Source organism: Manacus candei, unplaced genomic scaffold (genome assembly GCF_025592945.1).
Source record: "Manacus candei isolate 608988 ecotype Guabito, Panama unplaced genomic scaffold, ASM2559294v1 h1tg000067l, whole genome shotgun sequence".
Lineage (NCBI taxonomy): Eukaryota > Metazoa > Chordata > Aves > Passeriformes > Pipridae > Manacus > Manacus candei.
The window spans coordinates 11452540-11476950 of NW_026138115.1; the positions used below are offsets into that span (position 1 = coordinate 11452540).

Genomic DNA, 24411 nt, shown 5'->3' on the forward strand with positions numbered 1-24411 from the left:
TCATTCTGGAAGGGTCAGTGTGTGAATTGTTCCTGTACGCGTTTATCTAAAGACTATTATGTGGGAGCACCTCCATGCCAGAAAGCAAGGTAGCACATAATGGGATTGCTTCTCAGCTCAGATAAAAAGAAGAAGGATGATGCTGTAATAATTTACATTGTGTATTATGAAATTCCTGTTACACAAAATGTCAATCTAGATATGATCTTTCCTATTAGTTCTGCATGTGAAGTCATTTTGGTGCTACGCACAGTCCATCTAGTAGATCAGAGTAGTTCTAGATATTTGTGACATGAGTTCAAAAAAAAGGAATGCCCTTTTTTTTTTCCCCCTGCAAGGCTGTGTTTTAGCTGTTCTACTCGAACACCTACCTTAACTCCTCCTCTCCCAGGGCTTTTGTTTGTTTTAAGGTGTTTCCAAAACCACCTACGTGTACCAGTGAGTTTTAATTCTGAAACCCGGATCTAAGGTCCTAGTTGAGTGTGCAACAGTTGCAGTCACCACTAGAAATAAAACTTGCTTAGCTAAAACTACAGTGATAACGCTGGGCAGGCTGACTGATGATCAAGACAAAAGCTTTGGTGAGTCCAGCTATAAAAAGTTCATTTCTAATACTTTGTAATATTCAGAACTTATTTTTCCTATTTCTTGTAAAGTCAAGAACTATGAACAGAAAGAGAATCCACAGATATAAATATTCTTTAAATATACTTTCTGTCTTTGGATTACTTTTTCTGGAATTTTCCATTGATACTTTTTAAACAAAGTAACAGATGTTTAATTATTACAGGTAGTCTTCCACAGGTAATAAAATTGTTCCTAACAAGTTTTACCAACAATGCTGATGCAATGGCAAGCAAATATGACTCCGTGGAGAAAGAGGAAAAGGAAACTCCTCAACTGCATAGGTATTATGGAAGAGTACTTTTCCAAAGAAAGGGTAAGCTGCATTAGTGGATATGCACTGCTGGCTAAAAAAAATTAAGAATCTAACATGTAAACTAAAATTTCTGAATTAAGAAAAATTAAATGCTTTCAATCTACCTTCTAATACTAGGAGCTAATGAAATATTTTCCTACAGTGAGTATATAACTATTTTCTGTTCTATTTTTTTCTTTCTCCTTGATTTTCTCTGTGGTTTGCACCATCATAACAGCTGCAAGACTTTTCTTGAAATTTAGAGCATTGGATTGAGTTATCATGTAATGAAATTTAATTGTACTGATGATTGGTTAAAAATACTGTATATCTTTTATTCGTAGTGAATTTTCAGAGTAGTATACTCTCTTATTTTCCCTTCTCCTTTATGTGTCTTAAAATATCAGTTGCTTCTTTTTTCTCTAGTGGTTTACTGTTCATCCCGCAGTTTTGATTTTGGGACTTGCCTCTTTTTAATGTAACTTTCTGAAAATGTTTCACAAAGTATTTGAGTACTTTGAAATTATAACACTGAATTGTTTTCTGTGCATGTGCTTGAAGTTCACTCTGTTGTGGGTTTTTGGGTTTGGATTTTTTTTTTTTTTGGTGTTCAGACTGAGGCTACGTGTCCTTGGCAAGCTCCTGCTTAATATTCCCCCAACTGGCAGTGAGATTTGGGGATGAGAAAATTTAAAACCCTTCCTTAAAGTTCTGCTTTTGTTTACATGCTCATGTTTTTAGACTGAAGAGGACTGGCAAACTATACTGGAGATAATAATGACATAGAAATTCTATCATAATGACATCTGACATGTAAGAAAAGACAATAAGGATGTTTTACTCATTTATATTTGTTTGGAGGTCATAGCATGGTTTTCCGAGTTGCAATAAAGCAGGACGGGGTAGTCAGTCAGCAGAATGTTTTTCAGTCCTCCCCCATGTCCGGATCGGTTGCAATGAGGTATCTCAGGAAAGACAGAAGTTGCCTTTCTAGCCTTTTGCGGCAGGCTCGTTAAAATGATTCCTGAAACCGAAGCGTCACTATTACTTGGGTTTGGGGGATAAAAAGATAACCACACTAATAAAAAACCCAAACAAACCCCTACAGTTGTGTTTATGTGAAAGTTATTGTGCAGATAGTAAATAAACACGTATTTATAAATATTTCTAAATATGAGGTATTGTTTCAGGCTAAAAACCAGCAGGAATATAATTTCAGTATATTTTTCCCCCAGGAGCGCCGAAGAAACATGTAAACAATCTTCCAAATTAAAAAGTTGCCATAAGTACACCTAGTGGAAGGTGGGCAACGAGCAGGATGAGCTCAAGGACTCCCGGAAACCCGGCTGGCTCAGTCCAGAGGAATTCTCTGACGGACAGAGTAGCTGCGGACAGAGCAGCGCATCCGGCACCTGCGAGCACAGGTGCAGCCCCAGCGCTGCCAGAGGGTAGAGGAAGCGAAACTGCCTCCGATAGCCGGGATGCCTCCTTTCCTGAACGGGTTCCGGACGGAGTCGGAGGCCCGCAGGGCCCCGGCGTGGTGTCCCGGGGCGGGGGGCGGCGGCGCTGAGCCCGCCCCTCGCTCTGCCCCTTGACGTGGCGCGGACTCTCCCATCAGCCATGTTGATGCGTCGGCAGCGCCGGGGCGGCTGCGAGCGGGCGGGCGGCGAGAGCGGCTACGGAGAGAGCGGCGGCGGCGGCCGGGACGCGGGGTAAGCGGGCAGGGCAGGGCTGAGGGGGCAGCGCAGGGTGCGGGGAGCCCGAGCGGGCCGAGCTGGGGGTGCCGGGGGGAGGACAGTCCTTCGCCGGCGCCGTGGCGGCAGCCGCGCTCCCCGCGCTGCGGGGTTCGGGTGCACCGGCCTGGCTGCCGGGTCCGGAGCGAGTGTGGTGGGAGCTCCCCACCGTGGCAGTGGGGGATCCCCGGGCGGCCCTGCGCTGCTCTCGGGGCCCCCGGTGGCCCTGAGGGACCCGGGGTACCGCCGGCGGCGGGTCAGCGCTGCCCGCGGCCTCCCGGGCCGGGGGTGCGGGCGCCCTTCCCGTGCGGCGGGGAGCGCCCGCCCGGGCCGGGGCGGTGCTCGGACCGCCGAGAGCGCCGTGCTCGGCCGGGGCTGCCGGAGCTCGGGTACGGCCGGCGGGCTACGGCCTTTGCACGGCCGTCGCTGCGCCCGGGGTAAAGGGCGGCTCGCTCCGGCAGCGGCTGCGGCGCTCCTGTGCCCAAGCTCTGCTGTACCCGCGTCGTTGTGCCGCTGGCGGGGGTACCTTGAGCTATAGGTAAAGCTATACAAAATGCAGGCCCTGCTGCTTTTGAATATGTGTTTCTCTTCTAATTTAGGCGGGTTATCACATACCTTGGTTATTAAAAAACAAAGAAAGTCCTCAGTAACAGGACTGGGAGAACACGTTTGGAGGATGACTGTGTTTCAGTAGTGAAAATGTTGTCAATTTGTCAACTTGCAGTTGCTTTAGATAACTACTTAGCCATTCTCCTCGTGCATTCGAGTTCCTCCTTGAAACTGAAATAGATCTGTATCTGATGTGCGATTTGGGCATAAAAAAATTGTTACCAGATTGTTAGTGCATAATAAACTGAAAGTAGGTGTTTTGTGAGAAAAGTGCGCAGTGAACTGTTACTGATCTAGTTGTATTTAAACACATGGTCATATGAGGGACTCTGGTCTGTCTGTGCTGAACTCTTACAATGCCGTAAGAGAAATGTTTTGATTTTGTTTGTATGTGCTTCTGAAGATTAATGGATATTGTTGTGGGGATCTTCTGTATTGGGACAGATTTACCCGGGATGTATAAATGTTTAAAGGTGCTAAAAGTCAACCAGTGACTCTGTGCAATTGAAGCATGGCTTCTTTTGTGACACAGATTGTCATGGTGCAGGGATGCAAGGTACATTCAACCTTAGCAGTGGGAGGTAGGAAGGAAGCCAGAAAGGATTGCTGGTTTTGTCTGGATATCCTAATCTGCAGCAAAGGTAAAGCAGTGACACCCCAACATGGGAGCTGTTGCTTTCAGCTGTTCTGAAAATCCCTTCTTTGTTGTTTTCTGAGGGCAATGAGTATTTTGTGGCATTTGGGTGTCCACAGTTTGGTGTGTACCCTGTAGGTCAGGAGGCTTTGCTATTCTTGTATAATGCAGTACCTCTCCACAGCTATCCCAGAAAATGTGCCTGCATAGCTGTAAAAATGGTACTGAATGTAACTTGTCAGACCAAGAGTCTACATTTGACGAATGATGAAATAGGTAAGCATTATTGACTCTTGAAAAGGAAGAAAAGGATGGAAGAAAAGATGGAGGAGAAAGTAATTATTAGCAGATTTTGCCTTCCGCATAGGGAATACACGCTTTATGAGAAAGTAACAGTATGTAACTCCATAAGTCCAAAAAATCCTTTATGTATGTATGTGCATATTATTAGTCACTGCACACTGGTGCTTGTACATTGCTCTCTAAGGAGCAGTAACTGTGTGGTAAAAGTAATGTCTGCGTAAAGCCATTTCAAACATTGCTAGAGTAAAATGTTGAGAAAACAGTTTGAAGTCCAGTACAGAAAGTGTGAGTTCATGTTGCAGTGTTCGGAGCTGGAGTTGGTGTACTCTGTAGCCAATGCCAATGAATGGCTGAAATAACCTTTAAATTGCAATTTGCTCTGTCTTCTCAGATCATTTTTAAAAGGAGGGATTATTCAGTTTGTGATTATAGTGGACATAGTTGCCTAGTGCAGATTCTTGCATCAATACCCTGTTTTTCAGGGATAATGCTCCTTCACCTTTTTTACAAAACACTGATGGATTTTAATCTGTTAAGAGAGAAATTTCTTAAATTCTATATCCTCTTGAAATACCAGGCTGTTCTTTCCTCTCTTAGCTGAATTAACTTCTGTCTCAGATGTCTCTGTAGCAATTATAACTTCCAGATATTCTCTCCTTTTGCTCAGTTTTGTCCCCTGCCTGATGGTATTGCAGTAATTTGAGTAAAAGTGATGGTGGAAGTGCTCTTATGCACAAAGTCCCATATACTCCCTGTGTTGCTATTGCCATGACATGTTTAGATAGGAGCAGATGTGCACCTAGTATCAGTGACATGCCCATTAAAATATTGATTATTTCCTAAGGATATTAGCTGTGAAAAGTGGTGCTTCTCATTGTTTTATGTATTTTGTTAATCTGTTTTCTTGAAAGTCAGCATTAGAGTAAAATCACTAAGTTAAGCTATAATTTAAAATAACTTAAAGTTTTTAACTGTCATAGAAACAAAGGGTACAATGCTATTATAATTTTGGTAAATAGAGATAGGTTTTGATAAATGGAGAGTTTCTTGGAGTCTCACATAGCATATGTAATGGCAGGACTTAGAATTTCAGTGTGCTTGTGAGAATTCCTGATTTAAATCCCAGTTCAGGAGGATTCCAGCATTTCTGATAGCTGTTCATTAACTTAGTACAGTCTAAATTGAGACCTAGGAGCATTTCTACTTCCTCTAACAAGGTTCATGTAGACTTTTATGATACATTCTTGATTATTAGCCAGTGTGAGTTCAGATATCCTAGTTCCTGGAAAAGCCTGTGCTATATGTACTATAAAAGGTACTGTGAAGCATGCAACAGATATTCAGGAACAGCGTGCATATAGCTGAGGGTTTTTGTTTTGGAGAGGAGGGAGTGCACTCCTTTCTGGCTTTCCTTGATGTTCACAGGTACCTGTTGAGTGTTTCAGATGTGTCTGTGTTCCCCAGTGCTCTGGCTTCTGAGTAACCATAGCTGAAAATTTTGAAAGCCTTCGGTCAGTGCCCAAAATTGTAAACTTGAATTCAAAGAATTGTTGAAAAGTACTTCTTGATAGACAGTGTATTGAAATATGGCACTTGTATTTCTTATGAAGTTATTTACTAGCTTTGCTGTAAGGAAATTACTCTTGTGGAATATCATGTTGTTATTCCTTTATGTTTGCATGTTGGCAGCATCCTGAGTTACTGAAAATATGGTTAGAAAAGTTTTACAAAATTTTATACAGCAGAAGACATAAAACAAGTACTCTTAGGAGATATACTTTCTGCTATTTCATTCTTAAAATAAGTTAGAGAATTAAAACAATTTGGAAGAATGACTGACTGATTTTTTTGTTAATGAACAGAATGAACAACTAAATGCATTAGTGAAAGTCCTTAAAGCAGTGCGGTAACTAAGACTTTCTTTATAGTATTAGTTTGCTGTATAATCTCTACTCTGACCAACCCTAGAATTATTGCTTTAGTTATATTACTCCTTGTCTGAGTTTTTTGCTTAAGTCAAGAAGTGATTAGAAGGTAAGTATTTTAGCAGTATAAATACTGCTAAAACTTGCAATATATCAACTATTTGTTATTTTGAAGGAGTTGCTGCATCCTATGAGTCTTAATTTTTTTTTGTTTCCTCTTAGAATTCTGCACACTGCTTTTAGGATTTAGGAAGCACTACTCAGTGTTTTATTGATTGTAACTCAATTACAGTATTTGAATGAGTGACTGTAATAAAGTGTATTCAATGTTTAGTGGTTAAAAATGTTTGTATGTCAACATTCTGCTGATGGTTATCTTCTTATTTTAGTGATAAACAGAGAAGTTGACCATGACAACCTTCCTGGAATTTATCCAGCAGAATGAGGACAGAGATGGAGTTAGATTCAGCTGGAATGTTTGGCCTTCAAGTCGTCTTGAAGCTACAAGAATGGTAGTCCCAGTGGCTGCCCTCTTCACGCCACTGAAGGAACGGCCAGACTTGCCTCCTATTCAGTATGAGCCAGTTTTGTGCAGTAGGACCACGTGTCGAGCTGTTCTGAATCCCTTATGGTAAACCTAATGCATCTGTTATTCCAGTATTTTATCTTAAAATCTTGAGAATAGTGCTAGTTGAACTGTGCAGAAGATCTGACGTGTGCAAATTCAAGTGCTCCTCACATGAGTATACAGCTCAAACTTACAGATCTTACATGATTCTGCACATAGATTTGTGTAGGTAACATATATACTTAAGACACAGTTTTCATTAAGGAGTCTTTTCAATGTACTTAATTATTGATTAGGTATGTTATTTTTCTGGAAATATTCTGGAACATCTTGGGAGTTAGTATACTCTTAGCATTTTGCCTCTAGAAAATGACTTGCAGTAAAAAGTTATAATACTGTATCTTTTGAACTGTTGGACCCTGATATAGTTTAATTTCCAAGTGAACTAAACTATTTTTATTATTGACCTTAGTTCATTTGTAGATCAAAGCAGGTTAGCTGGTTTAGTTTACCAAAGCGGAAGGTGATAGAGAGACAGATAGATAGATAACATCAGAAGAAGGCATGAGAGAGGGTGAAAAGCTGTTTAAGCTAAAGGGTAATATTGGCACAAGCTCAAATGATTGTGGACTAGTCATGGACAAGTTTAGGTTGGAAGCAAAGGAGGTGTTTCATATGTCATTCCTGTTACAGAAGTATAGAAAAGAAACAGAAAAATTTATAAGTTGGAGTTTGATGGCATGGGAAAGATGCAGAGTGATAGTGAGAGATTAGATAGTGATAATGAGAGATTAGACGTGATGTAAAAGATCCTGTAGAACAAATTCAGTTTTATGAATGACTTGTCCTTGCTTGGGAGAAAAGACAGTTTTGAAGCAAGAGACTCAATATGGAGGGACCTTTTGAAGTCTGTGTGGTGCTTTGGGCTGGGTAATTTGCAGCCCCTGTAATTGGTATAGATAATTTGATAGCAATAAAGCTGTGTTGTGTTTACAGCATACTGGGACTTATCTGAAGATTTGGTGATATTTTAAAAAGATTTTTGCCCTTGCAGACAGAAGATATGGTAGCAGGAAGTGTACATTGAGAACTCTAAAGTTTACTTTCTCTTTAGATGTGAGTAGGGCTCTGTTAAGACATCTCTATGGCATGAAGATACAATTTGCATTTTTTATATTAACTATATTAATAAAAATGTAGAGATAAGGAGATAGTCTTATCAACTGAAAAAAAATGTTATTTTCATTATAGAGGTAGCTGTAATGTTGGAACCTGTTTTTTTAGGACATAATGTAAATTCAGGATAGCCCCAGACTGACAGCTAATAGACAGAAGCAGAAAACAATGAAAAATGCAAAGGTAGGAAGAGTTAAAAAGATTTGCTAAAAGCATGGAGAAAGTCTCTAGTATAGGGGCTGAGTATTTTCAAGTTTTTTATTTTCTTCTTTTCCTTGAAGACCATTCTTTCTCCTTAAGCACAGTAATTTGCCTGATACATCTGTGTAAGACTTCACTTATTCTGAGTTTGTAATATGGGTATTTAGGAGAAAGTGTATTAGAAAGAAGCTTTTCCAAAGTCACTGTGTTTTTGAAACACTAAAAGAAATGTGTTCTAGGGACAGTGGAGGAAAATGAATTGTTCATGCTATATAAACTTTTCTTATTGTACTTTTATAGCCAAGTGGATTATCGAGCAAAACTCTGGGCTTGCAACTTCTGTTACCAGAGAAATCAGGTAAGAAAATGAAACATTCAACATATAGAAGATATTTTTATAAGGCAAAATGAAAATCTTGATTTTTCAAATTATAGTTGCAAGCTGAAATTGACAGCAAGAGCAGGAGTATGCAACTGTATCTTCAGACATTGCATTGATATTTTTTTCATAACAACAGTAGTGAATATCTGTTTCAAAGTAGTCCATATGTATGTTTTTGCTTTTGTGGAAGTTATAATCTTCCATTTATGCTTAATTTCTGTGACTTTATTTGCAGTTTCCTCCTACCTATGCTGGCATATCTGAAATGAATCAACCAGCTGAACTTTTGCCTCAGTTCTCCAGCATTGAATATGTAGTACAGGTAAAATTATTAGATAAAATCTTTAACATTTATGGCCTTGCAATATACAAAAAGAATTCATTTCAATTTTACTTCTTCACTGAATTGTAATGACTCTGGGTATATATATGCTTGTTAGTAGATTGAACATTCTGATCATCAGTTGGAAAAGAACACTAGGATTGCTAATAAGACTGGTTAAAAAAAAAAAAAGGAAAGAAAAAGAGAGACCTATTGTAATGGCGATATTTCTATTAGGTCTGTTTCTTTACAAGGGAACTAATTTGTGTTTGTGCCAGGAGGCTGCTCACTGTTGTTAGTTGCTCAAGCAATTTCAGTTCAAATTTGACTGACTGTTGATTGATCTGTCATTAATAATTTGAATTGAAATTTGTATTTGGATGATTACTAGTTAGTTTTAGGGCTAACTGGTTTGGAGACAACAGCTAATATGTATTCAATTCAAGTGTTTAAATTTTAATATTCATCCTTTTTTAGCATGGAGGTTAGTTGAATAGAAACAAAAAATGGACCTAAACCCCTGAGTTGCAAATATTCACAATTACCAATTTTTGTAATATCTAAATTCCAGTTTTGAGGATTAAAATTTGTAGGACTTGAGTGAGGCAGATCATAATCTGAATCCTCACTAAAGTCTTACAAATTTTAATCAAAAGAAGAGCGAACACTGAACAGAATCTGTACTTTTTGCCAACTCTTGTAATGCAAAGTAAATGGGTTGTTTATTTATAGTACAGTTTGGATAGAATAAAAAGAACTGATGATCTCTAGTGTAAAATTATGAGGTGCAATGCTATAGAATGTCATCAGTTTGGAATATTTTATCATTGTGAATAGCTTTGTGACTGTTGTGTTCATTTGGAGCAATGAAAGTTTGTTGTAATTGGCACATGCTTCAAAACTATTGTGACATCCTGAAAGGATTTTTTCCTTTCTTCTGTAGTAACCATTTCCTTTTCATGCGGAGTTCATTACGGTAGGGGTTTTGTTCCAGATCCTGATGACTAGTTGAGAGGGAGTTAAGGTAGATGGAACATTAACATTATTGGTATGATTAAAGTTAAAACTTTTACAAAATGTACTTTACTTGTTAATTTTTGATCCTGTAAATATTGGAAGATTTGTTTTTCATGTGATTATAATTGTGTTTCTCAAAGCGTGGTCCTCAGATGCCGTTGATATTTCTTTATGTTGTGGACACATGCATGGAAGATGAAGACTTGCAAGCTCTGAAGGAATCCATGCAGATGTCGCTTAGTCTCCTGCCACCAACTGCATTAGTAGGTCTCATTACCTTTGGCCGAATGGTGCAAGTTCATGAACTCGGCTGTGAAGGAATTTCCAAAAGTTATGTCTTCAGAGGAACAAAGGACCTATCTGCAAAACAGCTTCAGGTAATGCACTGAAGCAAACAAAAGGAAGCCGTCAAGGTGATGATAATGAAATAGTCTGTAAACAAATTTTGTAATAAAATCTTATGTATTTGACTACAGGAAATGCTAGGGCTTACAAAAGTAGCTGTTTCACAAGTCGGTCGGGGTCCTCAAGTGCAGCAGCCACCACCTTCTAACAGGTAATCTACTTAAAACACCTAAAACAGATAACTTGACTACACTGATTTACTGGAAAACCAGTGTTTTAAGACAATGAAAACAGTCAGCTCAATGGGTAATTGCAAAATTATCAGGATGATGCTTTGGAAGTGTTCTGAGATGCATGTTACAGATACATAAATAATGATGCTTCTGTTGGCTGATGTGCTGGAAAGTGTTAATAGCTTCTTTAGTGCCCCGTTCTTATGTGGATATCCAGTTGTGCCTTCCCTTTTATTCCCTCTTCTACTCCTCTTCTGTCTCTCATTTGGAAATCACAGCCTGGTGTTTGGTTTTCTTGTGTGTTCCCCTATGGAATGATAAAAGAGAACGACAGTTTGCCAGTCTGCTCTCCTGAAAATAGCTGTATTTGTAGACTGCCTGCAGCAACACAGAAGATATTTTATATGTTAATTTGTCTTCTGATCTTAGATTTTCACTGCAGTAGTGAAACTTCAGTTTCTTTTTGAGATTCATAGGTCATCACCTGCTCTGTTCTTTTGACTAAGTAGGGTTCTTTCTGGATAGTGATGGTATCTCTAAGTCAGCAAGTTTTAGTTTTACAAGCTCCTTGCTGAACTTGTCAAGCTGAGTGTGTATGTAATAATTCCAAATGGCTTTATCTAGGTGAGGCAGAGACATTGCTCTGAATCCAGACTAGAATCTAGAATTAGACATTGCTGGTATATATCTAATATATTGCTAGTAAGCAACTGATAAAATGTTCATTTAACAGTTTAATTCTAAACTAATTCCATGTATTTGTTTCCAGATTTTTGCAACCAGTCCAGAAAATTGATATGAATCTAACTGATCTTTTGGGTGAACTGCAACGGGATCCTTGGCCTGTTCCACAAGGAAAACGGCCCTTACGTTCTTCTGGAGTGGCTCTTTCTATAGCTGTAGGACTCCTTGAGGTAATAGCTTTTAACTACAGCTGTGCTAATATGTAGATAATTTTCTTGCGGAAAAGCTGCTGCAATCAATATGTAAAAACCTTCCTAATTGATGCATATTAGATTTGTAGGATGATCTGATGCATATCATCCCTTACATACATAGAATATTGTGGACATTTACATGTTTTAATAAGGCAAAATTGAGACTTTAATGGCAGATTTAAGTTTTGTAGAAGTGCAGTTGTTGTTAGAATCCTATCAGTGTGATAAATACCCACACAGCTATTTATTTTGTTCAATTTGTAGCAAAACCTGATGGTTTTATTTGTCTTTTATTTCCTGCAGTGCACTTTTCCTAATACTGGTGCACGTATAATGATGTTCATTGGAGGCCCAGCTACGCAGGGACCTGGCATGGTTGTAGGGGATGAATTGAAGTTACCCATAAGATCATGGCATGATATTGAAAAAGACAATGCAAAATATGTGAAAAAAGGTACTAAGGTAAGAGATGATGGTGGGGTTTTGTTCACTTGGCTCTGAATAGCGGTGTGTCTTAAGAATGTCTTCAGAAATTTCAGTATATTGAGCTAGAACTTTTCTAGTCAGATTAAAGTTCTTTGGAGTGTTTCTCTGGTTTAAGTCAGAAAAAATTTATATTACTAAATGGTATATCTAGTGTAAGGCTGGTACTTCTAAGGCAGGTGCTCAAAACTGCCTCTGTAGTTGGGGGAGGGCTAGGCTGTAGAGTTTAGACATGGTTAATATAATCTAAAATGTAGATTTGGGCTGGTGAACTACGTCCAAAACCTGTTGAATTCATCTTAACTGATTATAATGGAAGCTTAAACAATTAGCTCAGTCGCAGGCACCTGTCATTATAGACACATGAGATTGGAATGGTAAATTCGGTGCTGTGTTAGTACTAAATGCAAATTTTAAAAAGAAAAAGATAAAAGTAATTTTTTAGATTTAGATTAAATAGCAAATTTAGATTTAATAACAACCATTGCTCTCTAGTGTGAACTGGGCTCTCAGCTTATCAGAAAAAAACCTCAAGTGTTGAAATTCCAGTCTTAATTTTAACTTGAGCTAAAAATATACTTTTATATGAATGAAGTCTGATAATGTTGTTTTAGTAAAATTCTGGGAGTTTAGGATTTAGTATGAAGATGGGGAGAGTTCACGTTGTAAATTGCTATGAACTGTATTTTCATCTTGAATTTAGCATTTTGAAGCCCTGGCTAATCGGGCTGCAACAAATGGTCATGTTATTGACATATATGCATGTGCATTGGATCAGACTGGTCTTCTGGAGATGAAGTGTTGTCCCAACTACACTGGGTATGTGTCTATTAATTTTTAAGTAGTATATGAAGATGCATTTTTTTGGTTTCTTGAATTGTTTAACAGGAAGCATTTACAAAAAATGAACTGCTTTAAAAAAAAAGCACACACACACTCTGTACTGTGCTGGTTGTATTTATACTGGAATTTTGGAATTTCTCAGCCTCTGGCAAGTTTGTCACCACAATTGTGGGTTTTCTAAGAAGGGGGTTTTTCTTTTAATGTGATCTGTTTGAGGCTTGAATAACACGGGTATCTTTTAAACAGACAATTTATCATATACACTATTTCTGTTTTTCAATGTGTGTATATGTAAGCTGCAGTTTTCAGTAAAGATAAAGACCTGTCATCCTCATTTTTCTTGCTCTTCAGAGTGGTACAAAACGCTCTGTTATTCTTTCTGTCTTGTTTATGCCATTCTTTTATATATTGTTGTTTATAGGTTCAGCTTGTGGTGTAGGTGATTATCAGGTACATTGCTTGCTCCTGATATTTGCTCCCCCTATCCAGATCTGCATTTCAGACACGATCTTGTATTCCCTCCAGCTTGTCTTACCATCAGTTCACTTTGATACAATTAAAGCAAGTTCTAGTCTTTCTCATGAAACCACTCCTCTATTTTCTGTCATTGTATAACACCCTTACCTTTCCTGTTACACAGTTCTGTAGTCTGGTATAGCTTTTCACTCATGCTTGTATTAATTTCGTAATTCACTCGTTAATTTGGTAAATCCTCCCAAGTCTTCCTCCTTATTTTTTCAAATGCTGTCTTTTCTTTCTCTTTCTGAAAACCTATTCTACACTTATGATACTTCTTCTTTCCTAGTATAGCCATCTGCTTTATGTACTACTTGAGTTTTAGGTTAGTCTTCTGTATTCACTCTGGATTCTTGTGCCAAACTCATTTCTTTTGCTTGTTACCATTAGTTTTGTCAATATGAAGTACAGGTGAAATTAAATGGAGCATCTTTGCTTATTAGTTTAATAACTGTTATATATGTGAGTAACAGGCCTTCTTAGTTGTGTGTCAATATCTGTATATGACAGGATCCTAAGCACATGCTACATATGCTCTATCCAAGAGGAATGAGAGTGCAGCCACAGGTTGTAATGAGGATATGCCACTGAGTTTCAGGCCAGCTTGACACTGCCGGATTGCTTCTTTTTGGAGCTGTGTGTATAGCCCTAGGTTGGGAGTTTTCACTGCTCAGAATCTTTGTTTAAATTTATTATTTTATCTGCATATTTGACACCTGTTCCTTTTCTGCATCAAACTCAAGCTGTGTTTTTTCTATATACAGTGGTGTAATTTTGCTCTTTGTCTGCTCATGTGACTCACCCTGTTTTCACTCCTCTAGCAAAACTATCCTTAATATATAGTTTGTCTATTTCTCCTACAACTGTTCCTATTTTCTTTTTAGTTACATCCTACATACAGGGAAGAATTTCTGATTCCACCCATGTCCATTTTCTTCTATCTTTGAATATCCACCTGACAACTTCTTTTGGGTGTAATGTTTTACCTATTGACATATTTTACTAATAGAATTTAATTAATATTTTTAGATGAATGAAAATAGTATCTCCCATTACTATTTTCTAAATGCACTATATGGTATTTCATGGTAAGTGGCAACTGTTGCAGTTACATCCACAAAATATTGCTAAGCATAAAAATAAATCATGCTTCTTGAGCATAGATTTAAGCCTGAAATAATGAATAAGCTACCCAAAATAATATAGTTTGGAATTGTAAATATTAGAAGTAAGCTGACTTTGCATGACAGAGTTTTGAGACGTCTAAAATGTTAAAGTCCAGTATAGTATATTCCCAGTGATTTTGTTACATATTATAATCATAATAACCTCAAGATGCATAGGGCAAGAAGCTAACTTAAAAATTTCATCCCTAACATTGTAGCAAAATACTAATTTAATGTTAGTCTATTTTAAGAAGGCAGAAATGTACCTCACAATGAACTGTCTTTAGTTTTAGTCTTTAATAGAAATAAGCTATGTAAATCCCATGTGCTAAATTATTGCATAATAAGTAATCTATTTTAACTCAAGGGTTTTGTTTGTTTTGTTGTTGTCTAGAGGCTACATGGTAATGGGAGACTCTTTCAATACATCTTTATTCAAACAAACCTTTCAGAGAGTATTCACTAAAGATATGCAAGGACAATTTAAAATGGGATTTGGCGGCACATTAGAAATAAAGGTAAGCATACAAAAATTCAGTCTAGTGAAACTCTGGAATAGGATGGCTACAAACTGTGGAATCTTTGCCCTTTAAAGGAATTTTTAGGAACATGCTAAACAGATGTGTTAAGGTTGGCTTGGATATAGCTGTTACTGCTTAGCTGTCTTTTTGTAGTTCTGTGATTCTGTAAATGTGAGTTAGGTATAGTGGTAATTCCTTCTCACTCTGCATTCAGTGACAGCTAAAAGAGAAACTAAACTAAAATAAACGTCTCTGTTAGAAACTCAAAATGCCATGTGCTTTGATTGATATCAGTAGTGAGTGTTTCTTGGGTTTTGGTCCAACTTCTCTACGTAGTTCAGGACCGGTTTCCTTTCATTTTCCATCCTTTTCAGAATCCATTGTGGCACTTAAAAAATGGTCATTTCCACCTCCACCCTTTTGAGAAGCTTAGAGCTGAATGTGCTATAGGTTCAGGTATTGTCTTCCATGATGTTTCTTGCAAAATATCACAGTCCTGCCTTGTAGAAGAATATGAGGTTATTTTCACTTTCAGTAAAATTCTGTTTTACTGGGACAAATAGTTGAACCCTTTTTTTTTTGTATACATTTTCTTGGGAATTTTGTTGGAAGATCCTGGAAAATGTAAAAAGGGAGCCCCAGGTCTAGAGGGATGTACAAATCACTTCAAACATTGGAAATGTTTGACATTGGAAAAATGTGAATAACTGGATCTTGCTTTTAGCTGCATATGTCTAGGAGATAGAATATAAATGCATTTTGGGATATGTGTAGCATTATCTTTGCAGTCTTCAGTTTTACTCTTATCTTGTGAATATTTTAATCTCTTGGTTAGAAAAGAGACATTACCCAGTATACTTTATAGGCTCTCACATTTATAAATTAGGCAACTTTTCGCCATGTTTTAATTTATGTTTGTGCTGTTGTTTCAGGTGTACTAATTGGTACAGCAAACAAATGTAATTAAGTGTAGAAAGTAAGCACATGGAAAGTTTCTCTAAGCATTATTGTATGTATAACCTTTCCTAAAGGTATCGATAATGTGATATACATTGAGGTTTTAATTATCTAATGATAAAATAAGACTGAATTCTTGAGCATGGCATGGTAATGTATGTTTTTCTTCTAAATATGAAGACTTCAAGAGAAGTAAAGATTTCTGGAGCAATTGGACCCTGTGTCTCTCTCAACTCTAAAGGACCTTGTGTCTCAGAAAATGTAAGTGAACTTTGCTGAAAATGAGGGTAATATCCTACTATGGAAAAATAGGATTTAAGATTTCTGGATTTGAAGAGATGCTGAAACTTTTCCATAAATGGAGCAAATAGTGTTCAATTTTTACCAATTTTAAATTCAATACGTGCAAACTTGTATTCATTACTAGATCACATTCACATTGTATGAAACCTTGCAGACTCCTTGTTCCTTGTTAAGATTTGTCCACTTGTTTAGATTTGGTTGCTGTAAAATTATTATGCAGAAATTACACCCTGATGTAGCGGAAACCAATGCTTTATTGTTAAAATCAGAGCTATGTCCTTTTATCTAAAGTGAACAGTAAAAATACATTTTTTAGAAAGTCTTGAGAGAAGAGAAGGATACAAGACTGTGGAAACATCCCTTTTATCTTGATTCTGCCTTCCCGTTTCTGTAGCTGTTTCACCAAATGCACATTTAATTTATTGGAAGATCCAACTATTGCAGGCTCCTGAAGTAACTCCTTTAAATTATATTAGGCTTAAATCATCACTTTTTTTCTTATCAGATAATATTCTTAACATTTGATTACTAATAAAAAACAATTCATGCAAGTAACCAAATGTCTTACATTTGAGAAGTCTCATTTTTGTTCCTAACAGTCTGCATAATAGAACACTTTCCAGTTTGAAAATGCTCACAAATGGCCTGCTTTAATCAAGCATTTTTCATTCCTTAAATTTTCCTTGTGTTTATGGTTGCATCTTTGTGAATTAAAAATCTCTATATAAGCAGCATTTTTTTTTCTCAGTGATCTGGTACAGATTTTAATATTTTGTTGCCTGAAGGGACCACATATATTACAAAAAATGTTAAACCCCCAAAAAACCAATTAAATGTACATCATCTTATTTAAACTACATATCTATTTCATAGGATGTAATAGGAAATTCAGTTGTGAATTCATGTCTGTTCTATCATTCTTTTGCCTTGCAATTATATAATTTATATTCCAAACACCTTTTTGTTGAAATTATCCAAATTAAAAATTTTGGGGTAAAACATGAATAAAATGAGGATGCATGCAGCTCATTTCAGTGGGAAGTGGACAATTCCTGTAGCTATAATGCTTCTAAACGAATACAAGCACAACGACAATATTGCCTGTATAATTTTCCTTGAATGTTTTATTCAGTTTCACTGTGTCCATTATGGTTAATGAATTATTTTAATGGGCTTTTCTGGGTATTTATGTTCCTTTGATGCCAAAAAAGAATTGTCAGTTGAAATAGGTCACTATCTCTGTACAGTTACCTTCTTAGTTATTAGTTATATTATACAATATACTATGTAAGCTCTCTACGTGAAGTTTTACTGCTGCGCCCTAGAAGAGTCTTTCCACTTACATGTGCTTCTTACCTCTTTATCTTGGGGCTGTTTAAGCAAAGTCTTTTTCCTGTTTCTGACCTGCTTTTTAACTTTTTCTAATGCCAGCTCTTTGTCTTATAAATGTTTTAAAAGATTAAAACAACAATCTCTTTTTTTTTTTATTATTATTCCCACAACCAGTGCTACAGTTGTTTTGCAAGAGTGTGTGGAAAGGTGACAGATTGAACAGGGAGAAAGCTTGTGACAGTAGTTCTAAACAGTTGTGTATAATGGCTAGATGCTGTATTTCACAAACAGGGAAATACTTCTAGTTTGTAAAAGTGTTATAAAATCTTTCTGCAGGAGATTGGAACAGGAGGCACTTGTCAGTGGAAGATTTGTGGTCTTAATCCTACTACAACGCTTGCACTGTACTTTGAGGTGGTAAACCAGGTAATAAATATTTGTCTACTCGTCTACTAAACACAGTAATCTTATTTTATGTAATTTATTACATTGAAGCCTGTAGTTTTGTGTGGTTCCCCCAAGCACAGTAGCAGGGATACAAATGATGCTGCCATTTTGTTTTGTCAAAATTTAGAGATGGACACTAACTGCTTAACATGAACTAATCTTCTTCTTTACTATGGTAATGGGAACCAAAGAGCTCTACAAATTTTGGATAGTGTTCATAATCTTTTTAACTTCAATTTTTCCTTTCAGAGTGTTACTTATTAAATGTATTTCAATTGCATTATATGAAAATACTGTAATCTGTGTATTTAAAAGTGCTTTTCAGTATTTCTCTGATATTTTAGTTTCAAGGTAATTACTATATAATGTCACATTTTAATTTATGCTTCAATTGCTCAGTATTTCCAAGTAAAGATTGGCCTCATTGAAAGGTGTCAGGGGCATATAGCCTGGTTTCCTGTTTCCCTGAGGGGTTGCTAGGAAAGAGGATGAAAATATGAGGAGCAAATGTGCCACTCCTTCCCATACTTCCTCTTTTTCCAAATATTTGAAGCTCAGGAACTACGTGAGCTGACTGTAGTTTCTATATAATTAGTATGCTGTATTTCATAGTTTGTTATCTATGCAAAGGTTTGAAAACTTGAACTTACCTTAGCCATTTTTCATTTTACTTTTTCCATATTTATTTTGGTCTCATTTTATTAGTAGCTCTAAAACTGGCCAAGTCATGATATGTGGTAATTAATTTCAACTATCTTTCTCTTTTGAGTTACTTTCCTAGTTAGTGTCCAAACCTGTATTTCCACTGATTAGAGTTTTGAAATTTCAATTTACACCTGGAATCCAATCTTTGTTTTGACAGCAGTTTTGGAGATTCATTTTTCAACATTTTAGACTAATATCAGGTTTCTTGTCCTGTAATTCCAGGTCTTCAAATAGAATGTAATGAAATTAGCAATTGGAAAATGTTGTCTCTGTAAGGGTATGTGGAAAGAGAGAGCACTGGTTGCTTTAAGGATGTCTGGTGGAGACAGCAACTGCTTCCAACATATCCCTTAATAGTTTCCAAGTGCATTAGCCAGATTTAGTAAGGATACTCAAAGCACCAGACAATTAATTTATATAACTTGGGCTGCCTGTTGCAAAGAATTTTATGATTTTCTAGTCGTTAGTTACATACTTTCAAGTTATACTGTAAAATCTCGAGATTCTCCTTCATTTAATTTTTTTTTCCTCCTGTACTTAGCACAATGCTCCCATTCCTCAAGGAGGACGTGGTGCAATCCAGTTTGTGACTCAGTACCAACATTCCAGTGGACAGAGACGTATCAGAGTGACCACAGTTGCCAGAAAGTATGTTCTATTTGTGATGAATGAATTTTGAAAGATCAGGATATATATATATATGCCTTTTACTCTATAGATTTTGTACCTATTTTCTTATTCTGGGATATACAGTGCCACAGGTGGCGAAAGCATGAGCATACCTTTGAGACAGTTGCCTCTCTTGTTCTGTGGGATGATTTTTCTCTGAGAGTTGCAGTAGCTGTATAATGATGTGATGGGAGTGCTCTGAAGTAAAGCAAGTGGTTTAGATGAGGGGGAAGCTTTGAGTGATATTCTGTGATTTAAGCTGAGGAGATGGTTGGACTTACAAAATGGCAACAATCACTTCATAACTTAACTTGAGAATGCCAACTGCAGTTCAGGGGGAATGTAAATACCTCTTCTTGCACGTGTAACCCTTACCTACAGTTTCCTTGATTCACAATTTTAGGATGTGATGTTTAATATTATAAAGGCATTTTTCAATGTCCAGTGACATTTCCTTTAAGCTGAAGGAGATCACTACTTGGTTAATTCAATGGAAAATTCCATTTATTGAAAAAAACTTTGCCTTAACTGTTGATATGATTACGTTGTTGACTTACATTAGTTGTATTAGTAAAATCTTGGCAACTGATAAAAGATGAGATTAATAGTTCACCTTATAAATTGAAAAGAACAATCAAGGTGCACAAGAAAGTTGCTAGTGTGGGAATATGTGGTAAGCTTCATGGATGGTGCTTTCTGTAACTTACCTTTCGTAATTAATTTTTTAAAAAATATAATAACTGTTCTTAGTGACGTTATATTTTATTTCACTTGTTGAATGGCATCTGTACAAATAAGGAACATTTCTAATTAAAGAATGGCTAACTGAGAGGCTACTTGCTTATACCCAGCAGATTTTTTGAAGCTTCAGCATCAGTTTGTTAAACTGCTAACACTACTTTCTTTGCCTTAATTTTGAAGGGATATTTTGTGGTTGGACATCTTTCCTTTCACTGTGATGAAAATATTGTATTTTTCTTTTGCAGCTGGGCAGATGCACAAACCCAGATTCAAAACATCGCTGCATCTTTTGACCAGGAAGCTGCTGCAATTCTCATGGCTAGATTGGCAGTGTACAGGGCAGAGACAGAGGAGGGGCCTGATGTGCTTAGGTGGCTGGACAGACAACTTATACGCCTGGTAAAAAGAGCCGTATTGAAACAGTCAGATTGGTTTCTTGCTTGTAGACACATAAGTCTTAAATGACTAGTGTTCAGTGATTGTTTCTTTAAAAAAAAACAGAAAATGAGCTGAATGCTTCATTTTCACATGAGGGTATGCAAAATTAACTAAGATATTCTATTTTAAATGAAAAAAAAGCAAGTGTGTTTTCCGTTGATTAATGTTTCCTCAACACGTGGTAATTGCCAGCAGTTAAGAGAAATTATGACATGAGATTTGCAGAAATCAAAGCTTTTTCTATTTTCTGCTGCCTGTAATGATATTGTAGATTAAATATTTTTAGGGGGGAAAAAAAAGGGAGGCAAAGTATCTAGAAACCCATATGGAATTTTATTTTCAAAAGTTCAATTTTCTGTTTGGTTTTTTTTATTTATTTTCTTTTTACTTGTAAGTAAGTAGTTTTCAATAATTTAATCATCTAACTCTGCTTAGTGATTTTAGGGAAAAAACCCCCAAAAAATCATTAAAGCCACATATGCAAGAAAATCACTGCTTGTTGAGAACTTATGTCAATATTTTTGCTAGATTTCTGTTTGTAAACAAAGTTGTAAGCACCACAAGTCATGTGTCTGATAAAACCAAACTTACAGTAATTGCATGACCAAGCAAGTATGTTTCTTAATTTAGAATTTAGATAATTTTTTCTTTTACCCCAGTGTCAGAAATTTGGAGAATATCACAAGGACGATCCAAACTCTTTCAGATTTTCGGAAACCTTTTCACTTTACCCACAGGTGAGTTTGTCTATTGGAAGGTTTATCTATAAGTGATAAAAAGAGAATGCTCAGTGAAGAAAGAGGCCCTGTAGCACAGAGTGAAGTAAGACATTATGCTGGATATCACGATGAACAGACCCCCTACCCCCAGCTACTGTCTGCTGCGTGACATAAAGCAAATCACTTCTGTTGCCTGTGCTGCTATATCCCCTTTTGTCCTCTGCCCTTACAGTTAAACTTAGTCTAACTGTGTATATTTTTTGTTTCTCCTATAATGAAATCCTCATCCTACCTGAATTTTAATTCATGTAATGATACTTTTTTAAGGACTGTTTTAATGAAGAAATTCAGAAATATAAGAAAATGTATGGGTTTGCTTTATTGTTTCTTTCCCATGTTATTTACAATACTGACCACAAAAGAAACATTATTGGTTATATTAAACTTTGAATAGTTTCTTTGCTAATAATCTCTTCTAATAAATTACTCCATTCTGATGGCTCCAGATATGTCACTTTTGGACTCTCCATGGACTTCCATAATATTTCTGTTTGAGCTACCTACCAGTCTGTCTCAAGGTGTTAAATGTTGTGGAGAGACTGATTCAGCATGTGGAAAATTTGATTCAACAATGAGGGAATATACTTTTTCCATTTTACTAGCAAAGTTCAACTTTGCTGTGGTTGATATTCTTTTTTCTGTACACATGCTATAACTTACTTTGTTCCAGCACAGCAGCCTCCTCACAGGAACAGTAGAACTTAGAGTAAAGAAAGGATTTAACAATATTTAGTCATACTATTTATCAGTTAGTACTGCAGAAGAAGAAATATTAAATTTTTCTCTTACTTCAAAGCGGCTTTGTAGATTTATCCATTCTGATACCTCTTCTACTGTCATGAGAGTATATAAAAACTGGCAGAGCTGCATATTCAAGTTAGAAATGTTAAAGGAGTTAGAATTCAATTTTGTTGTGGCATTGGTCTCGTAGTTTGTGGAAAACATTTCTCTCCTTGTACAATTGTCCTTTTTATCTCTGAGAGTTCAAACAAATGGTTCTTGTTTTGCAGTTTATGTTTCACTTGAGAAGATCTCCTTTCTTACAAGTCTTTAACAACAGTCCAGATGAGAGCTCATACTATCGTCATCACTTTATGCGTCAAGATCTAACCCAGTCGCTTATCATGGTTCAGCCAATTCTTTATGCCTACTCTTTCAATGGACCTCCAGAGGTATCAGTAAATATAACTTCATAGTAGGTTAAGAGGTGCTTTTTTGAGAGAAGTGATTCTTGTTCTCACTATTGCATGTTATAAAAGGTGTTGATTTATAATCTACTTTATGAGAAAGAATATCATTTAATTTACAACATGCTATGAACAAGGCATATCTCAGAATTCTGATGTAGAAGTCTTGAGATCAAAAATCGCCTTTTAAAGAGGTGATGTTTTAAACTAAGGAATGGGTTTTTTTGTTATTTTTTGAGAGATGTAGCAGATTTGCTTTTGTGTTTGTGGTTCCAGAATGTAAATATAAACAAAAATGGGTTTAATTAAAAATGTACTTTTTCTGTTGAGTCTGAAAGAAAAGTTGGGGTTTTTTTGAAATGTACAAAATTTCCTCTATCTTAATGCCCTAATCCAAACTTTCTAGTTTTGATGTGGTTCCCGTTTATGTGTAGATTTGGTACAGAACCTTCCAGTTGACCTGGTCATGGCACGTTCTGTATAAACCTAAAATAAAAAGCTGATCTTCCAAGAAGCTTCTGAAAGAATTATAAGACAGGAGACAGCCAAAATAATCTGCTACATAAAAGAGAGTGAGACAGTGGAACAAACATAGTAGTAAAACCTCTTGGCAGGTTGGAATTCTAAGTTCTGTTAGGATTTTTTTTTTTTAAACTATCCATGGGGTTAAAAAAAAGGACTTTTAAAAGTGGAGTTTAAAATAATAAGGTGGCGTGTGAAGCTCACAGATGTAAGATCATTCTCCCATGTATGAAAAACAAGCAATCACATTGGTGTGATGCAAAGGAGAAATCTGATTAAGCAGGAGCTGATGTCTCAGTGTAGAATGAGTAATAACACTTTTTTTTCATTCTTGGAATGGTTAATATTTTTGGTATCCCTAGCAATATTGATTCAAGTCCATCATATGGTACTGATTCAGTTAAATCATATAGTGCCAATATGTTGTCATTACCCTTAAAAAGGTGAATTAAAACCTTAAATATTACATTAGATTTCATAAGTCATGCATATTTACTATATACAGTGTTGGTGGATATATAGGCACAGTAATAACAGCTGCAAGAACAAGACTAAAATAAACCCCAAACAACCCATAGCCTCCAAATCTTATACTCAAATAACTTCTAAATCTTTATACATTGAAATGCAATTCAAATTAATGACATTGTATAAGTAAATATGGAGGTACTTGCAAGACTAGAAAAGCGCATAATAATGAAAGAAGTTTTAGGTCTTGAATACATTTTTTATTACTTTCATGAAGTTATGTATTCAGAATCAGGCTGGATAACTTCAGAGTGAGATTGTGTGGGTTGCAGATGTGGGACATGAAAAGGAGCAAATATGGAGTTTTAGTAAGTGATTCCTAAGATTCAGTTACTGATTCAAAAAGCTGGCAATGCCATCTGATTGTCCAATTATGCATCAGTTGGTAATTTTTTATTTATTTTTAAACCTTAGCCTGTTCTTCTGGATAGCAGCAGCATTTTACCAGATCGCATTCTCCTTATGGACACCTTTTTCCAAATCCTTATTTATCATGGGGAGGTAAGAGTTGTCATTGCTTACATAAATACTCTTTTTTGATAGGAGTGCTACATTATGGAAGTCAAGCACCAGTTCCAATGCACCTTAGTATTTGACCCTGTCATCTGCTTGGCTGATAGTAGAGTTGTGGTTAAAGTTTGTAGTTTGGTACTTTGACATGCCTATACACAGATAACTGACATTACTTGATGTTTTGGTCCTATTTCTTATGATGAATTTAAGATTAATTAGCTTCAATATGCAGATTATTTGTTTTAGATCAGTATTTTTTCTACCTTTAAAAATGTTATTCCCTGCCCCTCCCTTTCTCCCCAAATTTTCACTCATTTATTTTAGATTTTTAAATTAGTTCTTCAGGGATAGGGAGTCAGAACACAGTTTTATATTCACCCTTCATCTGCACTGTCCTGGAGGAATGGAACTGCTCCTGGTAGTTAGGTAGATAGACATTCCTTAGTAATTGAAATA

The 24411-nt window shown here is 36.5% G+C and overlaps 1 protein-coding gene across 1 annotated transcript in view; it reads left to right on the forward strand.

The window, feature by feature from the left end:
- The first annotated feature begins 2514 nt into the window (after positions 1-2514).
- SEC23A (SEC23 homolog A, COPII coat complex component) overlaps positions 2515-24411 on the forward strand; it is a 29484-nt gene continuing 7587 nt past the window's right edge. Inside the window, exons 1-17 of the mRNA XM_051806490.1 lie at positions 2515-2631; positions 6513-6754; positions 8369-8426; positions 8686-8772; positions 9930-10166; positions 10266-10345; positions 11137-11281; positions 11609-11767; positions 12492-12607; positions 14708-14831; positions 15972-16052; positions 17763-17852; positions 19120-19226; positions 20234-20387; positions 21086-21163; positions 22216-22377; positions 23857-23943. Of these exons, the coding sequence (XP_051662450.1) occupies positions 6534-6754; positions 8369-8426; positions 8686-8772; positions 9930-10166; positions 10266-10345; positions 11137-11281; positions 11609-11767; positions 12492-12607; positions 14708-14831; positions 15972-16052; positions 17763-17852; positions 19120-19226; positions 20234-20387; positions 21086-21163; positions 22216-22377; positions 23857-23943 (1986 nt within the window). The 5' untranslated portion in view covers positions 2515-2631; positions 6513-6533. The remainder of the gene's footprint in view (positions 2632-6512; positions 6755-8368; positions 8427-8685; positions 8773-9929; positions 10167-10265; positions 10346-11136; positions 11282-11608; positions 11768-12491; positions 12608-14707; positions 14832-15971; positions 16053-17762; positions 17853-19119; positions 19227-20233; positions 20388-21085; positions 21164-22215; positions 22378-23856; positions 23944-24411) is intronic.